Below are 12,192 nucleotides of genomic sequence, written 5' to 3'. Positions count from 1 at the left end.
TAAATCCAGGAGAGATCAAAAATCCTTTCCATTCTACCACTAGTCTCTATAGGCACTCTCACTGGGACAGTCAGTACATAAAATATAAAGTTGGACTCATGTCAAAATGACCACTGACACGACAGAATTTTCCTCAGAAGTATGAAATTGTTTTGCTCTCCATCATAAAACTTTTTTTTATATTTCTTGCAAATTATTGGAAATTTAAATATTCAAGTCTGTGTGGTGAATGATTGATTAGTCTGCATAGCTGTGAGCCAGTTATGCCCATCAGCATCTTTTAGGATGAATTAATTCATCCTACAGTGGTAAACACAATCCAAAATAAAATACTGTCAAGGTTAGTGCATTTTTTCTGTGCTGCTTGATTTTGCTTTATTATGCTAAATTGAGCTCACTAATAAATACAAATACCCTTTAGCAACATTGGTAATTAAAATGAAATATGTCACATTCTTAAAACAGGTAATATGGTTAAAAATTAAAGCTATCCTTTTTCCTATAGGAAATACAGTCATCTCTAGCATCTCTTATTCTATCAATTAAAAAGTTTAAATTCTGGTAGATACCTTCAGGAATAGAGATTAAATTATGCTTTCTTATTTTTTTCAGGCTATTGAAATGTAAACAGCAATTCAAATGTCAATTTTAAGTTCATGATTGGAGCATCTATTTGATGCATCTATGCTAAAGTCAGCATTTGCCCCAAACAGAATTTGATTTAACAGAATGCTTGATTTAGCATAACATTTAAATACATAAGATTTCCAACAAAATTTAATTTTTCAAATTCTGTGTTCAACAGATTGGAGGGTGTGCCTTGCTAACAGGACTTTCCAAATAATACTTTCCAGTATTATTTTCTCTGATACTAGAGACATTTATGAAATATATTTATTTTATCATTAAGATTTAACAATAACAAAATCCTGAGTTTTACGTGGGTTTGAAGCTGCAGTAATTGTAACAGAAAAAAGGGTTTATCAATGGGATAAAAGATTGTGAGAAACAAATAAAGAGTATTTTGCAAACCAATTTTTCTACTTTTTCAGCTTGTTTACCATTTAACACTGACCACTCAGGGAGGTAACCCAAAGACAAACTGTCAGTTTTCAGCTGAGTGTCAAAAATTGCAAGTGAGCAATAAGTGTCTGAGTACTGCATTAATTTTTAAATTTTGCCATAAATCCATGTACTTATACAAACTCCTTTAGATTAATACCTCACTTGAAAGTAGGTGAGGTTAGATGGAGTAAATACGACTCATCAGCATTTTTCTTAAATAATGTAAGTAATCAACAGCCTCATATTTTTTCAAAGCTTTCTCTTTGAAATATGGTAAACATACATTGTTTTTCCTTGTTGCTTCTTTGGTTCCAGGTAGGTCATAGCACTCCAGCTGTGACTCAGAGCTCAGTTCAGTATGGAGCTCTGGATGCCTGATGCTACTCCGTATTATTGAACTGCTAATACAGTTCACACTCTAACATTTATATAGATATGAACAGCTTTGAAAAAGACTGAAGAAGACTCACACCTAGCAAAAGAACCTCAAACCTTCTTTAATACATTGGTTTTGGTCAGTAGTTTTAGCTTTTGGAATACACGTTTTTGTTGGAGCTCAAATGACATTTAATGCAACTCTGTAATTTGTCCATAAGAAAACACAGCAGATATCTCTTATTTTGTGACATAGCCTTTTCATCTGAGATAAATGACACACTATGAATTGGAAGATGAAACTGTTATGACATCATATAATGAGAACTGGTCTGTGGTGAACCACTTTGCAATAAACCATCCAAAACCAGTTCGGGATTTTTTTTGTGTACCTCCTTACAGACACAGTGTGAGATGAAAAAACAAGACCTTGACTTATTATAAACATGATTTAGCAGCAACCATAGCATTAATGTGTTACTAACCTAACCCTCATACTGAATGCAAAACACAGCACTATGCCAGGTACTGAGAAGAAAACTCTACCCCTGCTAAAACCAGGACAGCCAGCTTGAGCAAGAATGTTGGAAGGACCTCCAGAGGGCCTTTCCAGCCTAAAGAATCACTTTGTCCTTCTGTGTTCTTGGGTCATTCCTCTAAGGGCAGTTAATGCAAGAAAATCTAGCATAAAGCCAGAGCATGAAGGGTACAGGAAGTCAAACATCTGTTCTTCAAGTCAGCAGCTAATGAGCTTGAACAGCTATAGCAGTTGGTTTGTTGGCTTTGACAGACCACTGATGAAATATTGCATACTGCTGATGAATGAAGGAAAAGTTTCAGAAAGTGGCTTATGTTTCTAAACACACTGAATGTTCTGTTCATACACAAAAGCTGAAATTGAAACGAACACAAAAGGTAACCTTGTCTATATTCTTTATGAGAATCCATTTTCTTATTCCAGATAACATGCCATGTGGCATGATTTAACTAGCTGATTCCAATGTTCCAAATTTTTGTTTTAAATTTTAATTACATATACAAGATTTGTATTCATTAGCTTGATTTAATGCATCTCTTACGGGACTATTTTTAAGGCTAAATAGTTGTAGTGATTACTTGTGTAAAACTCTAACAGCTCGATTAATAAAGCTGGGATTAAGGCTTTCAGAGAACAAGCAATACATAGGTGTACAGGGCAAAAGCATTCCTACTTTATAGTGGCAAATATGCTGATTTTATTAAATTTTGAATTGCTATAGAAGATGCAGTAAACATAAATTCATGCAGTTGTATATACATCCTTCTAGAAGTAATAAAAATTTTTCTTCAAAATTGATTAAATACAATTAATATCCTCTAGCATTTCCAGTTCTATGCAACACAACATGGGTACAATTCATCTACATGCTGACTTAAAATACGAAATTAAGATATAGGCTGTGTAAAATATCCCTTTTTAAAACCACATCTGAATGTTTTTTCCTTAACAATTTTATAAATTAATAAAATAAAAATTCTTAAATCTATCCCAGACTGCTTTCACTGTTAATCTTCAAATAATTTTAAAAGATGAGGTGTGATGACAGAGATATTGCACGTAGTTGTCATTTACCAAATCACCTTTCCATTTCCATTCATCACATAATTAATTATGTTGGAAATCAGTATGGCATGTATGAAACCTAGGCTACACTATGTACTTGCTGAGATACAAAACCTGCTGCTCAGACGTTTCCAAATCATCAAAAAAAATCCTATATTTCTAGGTAACTGGTAATGTTGGAAGCAATAGCAAGACATCAGATAATTGAGTTCAGGGTTTTTTTGGTTTATTGATTTAATGTAATTTTAAGTAATACTTTCACACTACGCAGGATACTCAACACCTGTAAATAACAATAAAAATATGCACTAATATGAAAACCTATATATCTCTGAAATAATGAAATGAAATGAAATAGATGGACACCATGACTGAAAATGAGACAACATATCATATGGATTGTGATTTACATATTTTTTTAGAAACACATTTTCAGAATTCACATGCATGAAAAGCTTTGTAGAATAGCTCAAGCAACGATTTTCTTTCTCTGTGGAAGGGGAGGAAGTAGAAGCGTAGGAAAAATCACGGACACTGATAATATAATCAAGTAACTAGTACTTAGTACATTACACCTTGCCAAAGTTTCCATGTGGAGGTACAAAAACATGCTGAGGACTTTCGCAGTTCAGAATGTGCCATCTGCTTTTGAAGCTGGAAGACCAAATAATAAACTTCAGCAGCTTCTGTACCACTGCATGGTCTAGGTGATAGTTGGCCAAATTAACTGGATAATGTATTTAACAAATAAATCCTTTTAAGGACAGCTAAAGGTGCCCTTCTCAGCCATGAGTAAATGCTCACATCCATACTACTGATTAAAGTGTGACAGAAAACTGGAAACAACTGCTTTCAATATGTTCACTTGGAAGATATTTGAAATGTAAATGTACATAATAACATAGTATAGCTCTGTGGGGATGGGTACTATGTTCAGTAAATTCCAGGGTAAAATTCTGAAAGTTCTGCAGGTACATAAGATTGAAGAGTGATGTTGTCACATACAGGGAAGATTTTAATTAATGCTTGCTTGGAATCTCCTAAATGGAAAAGGACCCGCTGTATCACATCACTGTGCAGAACAGACAAAAATATCATTTAGAGACAGGAATCTAAGATGTCTAAAAAACATCAGTACTCATAATCTAAAAGTGACAGTCCACCTTACTATCTAGATAAATCAAAATCCTGATGACTTGAGTATTTCAATCTCTTTGTTAAATTTACCTTTTTTCAACCACTGAATTGAAGAAACATCATTTGCCCCCATGACAGTAATATCACTTTAACCACAAACTAGAGCAAATTTTACATCAGGCAAATGCATTTCAAAACCTACTCATGGAATGAAATGTGTTTGGATTAATGTTCTTTGAATAACTTTAAAGAACAAATCCATAAAACTAATCCAAACTACATTTCAAGTATGTGCTCAAAGCTTTAACTGAAAAAAACAATACATTCTCAATCATGAAATCATAAAAAATTACACTCAAATGAATGCACGTTTTCAAACCAGTAATCAAATCATCCTAAAATAAACAGAAATAGAAACACAAATGAAACTGCATTGAAACAGGTTTCTATTTTCTTTAGGCAAGGCAAAAAAAGTAAGCAATCAGAGCTTTATTGACTTTCTTCTATAAAGCTGCCATTTCACAAGTATCATAAAGACAATGACTGAACATTTAAAACTCATTTAATCTTCATCAGGTTTGAGAAAATGGCCATATCTAAGGAAACTAATCATACAGTTAAAAGAAAGCAGTAGCTCTAAACTATGGGAATGTATTAGTTTCTTGCACATGTGGATTAAAAAGAATAAGTTTGAAGAGGAGAAAATCTGTTTCTATAGATATTGGATGTGTTAGTTGTGGTGTTTAACCACTGCAGTCGTAGTTGCATCCAAAACCAGAATAACTGTTAAATGTGATCTTCCAAACTAATTCAAAATCAAATGTAGCAAATGTTTTGTTGCCCTGTTGGAGAGCTTTGAAACAGTAACAAAAAATGATCATTTATTCTACTCTTTGACTCTTTTCCTGCACTATAGGGAAAAAACTCCACACAATTTTGCAGGTAAAGCATACAGATAGAATTATCTATCTCCAGCAGCCTCTGAGAACACAAATCAACAGTTTGTCATGGATTCATATTTTATATCTTATGATTCAAGAGCTTGGGAGGGTACAACTCTCTTGTCAGGTTTGCTTTTTCCTTTGACAGAGGTTAAGGATGACTGCTGAAGGATTACAATTTTATTGCTGCTTGGTGAAGGATATACTGCTCTCTCTACATTTTAGAAGGACTCACAAGAATAATCTCAAGTCATTTTGAAGGCCAAGCCCATAAACTCAAATTCATGTAAATCCCTACTAGTCACAGTCTACAATCACACCTTGCAAGTTATTTAGGATGCCACTGCTTCAAAGATAGCAGTATAAAATTCTAGTAAACAAAGGAAATGTGTAAATTGAACTGATAGTATTTTTTAGTGTAACAACAAGAAGAATGAGGCCATAAATACAGAGGTGTTAATATTAAGGTAGAAAAAGAAGGAAATAAAATTTTCAGTGTGAACTTGAACTTCATACCTTGAATAAATTTTTAAATTTTCATTTAGCTGCATTTGTAGCTACAATATTATTAGGCTTTGAAATCTGTATGGCATTTTAATGGCTTAAATGTATGAAGCAAAGACAACGCTACCACAGCTGATGCAGTGCAGACAATTATCTGACCAATGGCTCATACAAGAGAAGCCTCTGGGATTAAAAACCAAACTTAGAATAGTTTATTTGTATTGAGCTGTATAACTCTATTGAGTATTTTCGGAATGAAAAAAATATCTGCTAGATGAAAAGGAGGGGAAGTGATATGCTTTTCTCTGTAAATTTTATGTGCTTTTACAATCTGTACAAAAATCCTAAAATAAATACACTGCCAGCTAATAAGATTTGAATGTATGCTATGTGACTTTGTTCCATTAATACTAGATGTCAATACAAAGCATAAAAGGAAAAAATCCTTGTTTTAAATGTAGAAAAAAAGTAATGTAGAGACCTGTGGATGAAAAGAAATAGAAGATAGAAATGAAACAGTTTCTTAAATGGCAGCTCCTATTAGCTTTCTGTATATTGAAAAAAGGATTTATATTCTAACAAATTTGTTTCTAAAAGAAGTGGTAAAGCAGATGGGTTAAGCATACAATCTAAGAAAATAGGCTGATATGCTGAACATTTTCTTCTCCCCTTATCAATCTACTCTATATAATGAGAACAACAAACCTCTGTCATTTCAGAATTGATCGACATTTACATCACAGAGAAACAGCTCAGAAGAAAAACACAAAAACATTCAGATTTTGCTTTGATTTTTATTTTTTGATAGTAAAAGGCAATTTTGAGAAGCCTAACATGCATGTTTCATGGTAACTTTCGCAGCAGTCTCCTTCACATACCATCCTCTAACAGCAAAAATAGTCCTAGCTAAGGCTTCCTTTAATTTCATAATTTGTGCATTACATTCTCTCACTGCACAAATGTTTACAGTTTGGGTGAAGCAATTAATACTTAATAATACTTAAATAATGTAAAAAATATTATCTTAATCACAGTAATATGATATTTTATATGGGTCAGAATGATTTCTAAACATTTCTGAAGTAAAGATTGAATACTTTACCATTATTTAACCTTACTAGTGTAAATATAACAAAAACCCCTATATTATTTCTGTTTTACTTCTTACCTAGCTTGCACATATGAAATTCCATGACTGGAAAAGAGTTAATTCATTACCAAAGCATGATATCAATATTCATCTCAAAATGATAAATGAACCATTTTGAGAACTATCATTTGTACAAGATGAAAAATGACAGCAGTGATTAGCCTCTTGTATAACCCTGATAGTACAGTGGCAAATGTAGATATGACAATTTTATAATTGTATTTGTTTGGATAGGGCTTTTAAAATCACCAAGTACACCCTGTAATGTAAGATGTTGTTAGCATGCCCATTTTTAATTTATCTTAAGCAATATATTAGTCTTATATTTAGCACTAAAATGTGATGAAAAATATAATTTATTCAATGTGTTAATTAATAAGCATAAATATGAGACCCCCGTTTGTAATTTCAAAAATTATGTTTAAACTGTTTCAGTTCTAAAACTGAAATAATCTGTATCTGTAAATGTATCTGAACTTTGAAGATTTTGAATGATTCATAAGTTCTCCAAAGGACTGAAGTAATCTGTGTGAACTAAAATGTATTTTCAATCAAGGAGAATTGAAATTGAATTATATTTTCAACTTTATAAAAAAGGTTTCCAAATTTGCTTTCCAATTTGACTTGCCCTTTTATTGTCAAAAAAAAAAAAAGAATGAAATTACATTTCATTGCTCAATATAGATGACTAAAACTCTTTTAGTGTAACCCAGTTCTTACCTTACTGTAATAGGGACGAGCATACCCTTGCTGACAGATTGGTTCAGGGATACAGTCAGAATGTTCTGAGAGTTTCCACAGCCTAATCGAACTGTTGGTCTTCCCTCCACAAGATACAAGTGAAGAAACTGCTCTCCAAAATTTCTTTCACCAGCTTTGAAAACAAAAATGGAGACAGTCACACTTTTGAAAGTGTAGGACCTTGCACAACTAAATCGCACAACTGGAACACCATCATCAGACATGATGCTATGTCACCTTGGGGACCCTTCTGCCCATACACAGGACTCTTCTTGAGTGACTGTGAGGAAAAAAATCAGACTGTAAATATCTGTATTTAGCTGATGACAGTTAAAAGTAAAAGAAAATAACTAAAAGACAGAATTTACTTAATACTACCGGAGTGGCATCGATCTTACAGACATCTTACATTAACTGAACTTCTCTCTATATCCAGCAGTATCATTAAGGCAACGAAGGTGACAATAAAAATATTCACATTCATTCAGCTTTTCAAATAAATTATAGAAAACAAAAATTATAAGAGGACAGCTCTTATAATAGATTTAAAGATTATGAAAAATTCACCTTTCCCAATTAATGATGTATTTCAGACTTGAGGAGAAGAAAAATTATTTACAAAACATCAAACATACTGTTACTTGAACTCTTAAAAATAAGAATGAACAATATGCTTAAGTTCACTTGCACTAAATAGTGTATTATACATTGTAAAAATTACAGCAAAATACTTAAGTGATGAATGATACAAGGCTCTTCTAAAAAAAAAGGACTGACACCTACAGTTTCAAATGCTATTGGGTGAATTTGCCCTTTGAATTTAACTGTATTTACTTTTTATAAAAGGTATGACAGTTCCAATTTTTGGAATCTGTTTACAATTTTTATTCACCTTTAAGACAAATAGTTAAAATGTTAATCTGTTTATTTCACTGTATTTTACTATGTTTAACTGAAGAAAAAAAGACTCACTAACTGGGTCAGGAAACTGAAAATACTGCATGTATTTTTTGATGTACCACTGCCTCTGAATAGGAGACCTTGGGTGCTGGCATGGGTGTTAGACAGGGAGAAATATCACGCTAGCATTTGGGGAACTCTCATCTGTGGAGTGCCTGGGTTTGGGTGTGTGAGCCTCGAGTGACTCTGCCCATAAATCATGAGCAGGAGTACCCCAGAGTGGGTCAGAAGGGCTGGGATCAGGGTAGGGTTTCAGCTGCTGAGTAGGAGCTCCCATGCTGCAGGGGAGCCACAGGTCAGAACATCCTTTATTATTTTTATTCAGAAAGATAAAACGCATAAGGGCATTATTGGGACTTAAAAAACATAATAATTTGTAAAAAAAAACCCAAAACTTTATTTTGGAGGACAAAACAAAAAGCAAAAAATGATCTTTGAGCTCAGAGAGACACAACAACAGTGCTTGCAACTGCCTGATCATTTCCTTTAGTATAGTTCCTAGCAGAAACAGTTCACAATGTAAACTCCTTCCTTGAGAGCAGCTTTCTAGTCAACATTGCATTTCTTCAGTCTGTTACAAATCCTGATGACCTACTGAAATCTTTTATGCTTAGACATATTTTGTATTCTGAATACCTAATTAACTGCAAAGCTATTTTAATTTGACTGGACTTCATGCCTTTGGCTTTTACAATTTCCTTCTTCAATAGCCCGATAATTCTCTTTAAAAATATCTTGCACTATTGCACTGTTTTTAACCATCATATAACTGATATATGCATATATTGTACTACTTGTTTCCTAGTCTTCTCCCCTCCCTGCACATGCCATTCCTGGCATTTCCAGTTTCTACCAGTAAGTAGATCTGTAAGTCACATTGATTAAGAGAGAATGAAGTGGATGTATATGTGCATGTATATAACATGTCTTGAAAAAGTGAAGTTACAGATAAACAGCTTGTTTTCCTTTTCCTGGTCACTCTGTCTGTCTATTCACATTGCCCTCTAGTAAAAGCTTGGAAAAAAGTCCTCATTATTACCAGTAAAGTAAAAAATCTGGGACAGCTCTCTCAAAGGCAGCATTACTTCTTGAAACTTCAGTGAGTGTTGCTGCTTGAACTTCAGTCTAGGGAGCACTTTTAAGTCACACTTACCGGTGACTAACGGCATTCTTCACATTATTTGCTAGGTGGTATGAAATTCTTTGAAAGGACAGTCCTTTAAATCTTTCTGCAGTGAACATGAGGAGTCAGAGAATTTTGTTCTGGCAATGTGAAAGAGCATATACTACCTAGTGCATATGATGGAAGTTACCTTCATAGGAAAAGCTTGAGTCATAAGCAAACCAGACAGGTTCTGGGAAGTGACAGAGATCAGGAAATATCTGAGTTAAAAACCTTGTTGGATATTAGGGGTAAATCATCTTGACCTTAGTAGAGATTATGTGAGGGTTCCAGCAAAAGAATCTCAGCAATCATCCTTTCACAGAAAACTGTGAGCTGGAAGGTTATTTTTGTACATCAGTATGTCAACAAGCAAATGGCCATTGAGCTTAAATGATTGCTTATCTAAAAGACAGATTTGAAGTCCCATTAAAATATGGGATTAGCTTTATTAAGAAAGAAAATATATTTTGACACAGGAAGGATACTGTGAAATGCTCTACATGAAAATGCCAGCTGAAGTAAGAGACAAAAAGGCTACAACTGAAATGTCTGAATGGCCTCTATTTAGTTTCTTAAGGGTAAGGACAATATGGGAAGATCTGGGGAACAGAGCTTCTGAGAAAAAAGGAAATAATTTATGAGCCCAGCTTATGAAAAGGGAGCTGTTGTCCTTAAGGAATGCTATAAACATGGGCTGTGATATCTGAAATCCAATTGTCAGAAGTTATAGGCTACCATACATAGCAGAAGCTAAACAATCTACCCTTGAAGGGATTGTGAGCTGCATTATGCTGACTCTCTTAAAAGTGAAAATGATGAAGTAAAACTTTACAACTGTATCAGGTTTTTATGATCCCTAGCAATTTATTTTGCTTTGTGGCTAAATATCACAATTTGCTTTGACGTCTTGATGAAATTTAATCATGCTAAGAAATAAAATAATTAAGGAATAGAATAGAAATTTTATGAATGCATTCTGTAGTCAACAAATAAATCTTCTCAAATGGTAATTGTCACATTCTATCAACAATTTAAACATAACATAACAGCAAAAATTCCAGAGAGTTTTAGTCCATTTACTGTTAACACCCTTTAATGTATGTATTTCTTGAATACATACTGAAATAATTAGGGAAAATGTCATTATTAAGAATGTAAATGCATTTTTGTTTGGAATCAGACAGATCTATGTATAGGAATTTTCTATAAATCACACATAGACTTCTATGACATCCTACCTCTTTCCCCTTTTTTTTTAACAGAAAACCTATTTTTGAAAGCCTCTACAAGTCCTTAGTACTTGTTAATTTCAACTAAACATTGATAAAATTCTTGCTAATAAAGGCATCAAATAAGATTTTTTTAAACAACGGTATGGTATGATTCACTAAAGTGACATTCCTAGCACATGTAATGGTTCTCATCTTCTGCCTATTGGTTAGCCTATAAGCAAGCTTATTTGCTGTATTCTCTATATTTATTTTATTTGTCTTATATATATTTGCATATATATAATTGCACTAACTGCTAAAAGGTATTAAAATAATGCATTGATATTTCAGTGTTCTGTTCTTTTTATTTAAAGGCATGTTGACATGGAAAAGTGAAGAAGGCACAGATCTTTTTTGTTCTTCACTGGCTAATGTACAAGGTAAAGACAGATGCAAGTTTCAATCCTTTTATATTATCCTTATGATTTTGACTTAAATAGTCTTCTTATGCATACTTTCTGACTCAAATTCATTTATGTATCAGTAGTATCTTGTCTGAGACTTCTCCCTGTAATTAAATGTCTACTAATTATCTGCCAGAAAAACAGACGTAACCTCACCACCACCTGGTAAAAACAGGTGTGTTTGTAAAATGTGTAATCTGAAGTTGAATTAATTTAAAAAAAACTAATCAGAAATGTGTAATAATTTGCTAGTAAAGTACATCTGAAAGAAGTAGATCACTGTAATGATTTTTCTATTTTAAAAAGTTATTTTGACAAATAGAAAGGTTTTTTCTTTATGAATGTGTGAAGCTAATTGTAGCCATAATTATTAAACCGTTGCTAACATGCATAAATTAACAGAATCTGAAAATGTTGGGAACATTAACCCTTAGAAGTGTGGGGTTCTTGTACCTAGTGAGTGCAATAGCCTCAATTGGCTTTCTGCTGATGATTCCTTCCTTGGATGTTTGATGGTCACACAGCTTCAAAAAAGTAGAGTAAAGGCAGGAGTTGTATTACTATTAAAAGCAGAAGAGCTGACAGCAGCAGCTTCTCTTTTGCAGTAGTTAGAAGTGAAAATGAAAGACAGAGCAGGGAGAAAAAATGGGGATGAAGAAAATACAGAGAAAGCATGTGAGGGAACTCACATAGGACATTAATTTGACAGAAGAGTGTACAGAAATAATTAAAAAATTCTCAATTATCTGTATACGCACATGGAGTCCATTCATAAAACATTGGAAAGATTTTTATTTACACATTTATATAATTTTTTATTTTACATTCATGTAAAACCAAAGAAGAATATTGATCTGAACTATTATAAGAAACATT

The 12,192-nt window shown here is 33.1% G+C and overlaps 1 protein-coding gene across 1 annotated transcript in view; it reads right to left on the bottom strand.

The window, feature by feature from the left end:
• EYS (eyes shut homolog) overlaps positions 1–12,192 on the bottom strand; it is a 702,047-nt gene that overhangs the window by 128,048 nt on the left and 561,807 nt on the right. Inside the window, 1 exon segment of the mRNA XM_031057597.1 lies at positions 7,496–7,649. Coding sequence (XP_030913457.1) covers positions 7,496–7,649 — 154 coding nt within the window.

The sequence above is a fragment of the Geospiza fortis genome, unplaced genomic scaffold (genome assembly GCF_000277835.1).
Source record: "Geospiza fortis unplaced genomic scaffold, GeoFor_1.0 scaffold264, whole genome shotgun sequence".
Taxonomy (NCBI): domain Eukaryota; kingdom Metazoa; phylum Chordata; class Aves; order Passeriformes; family Thraupidae; genus Geospiza; species Geospiza fortis.
This window is presented reverse-complemented; position numbering and strand designations above follow the sequence as displayed.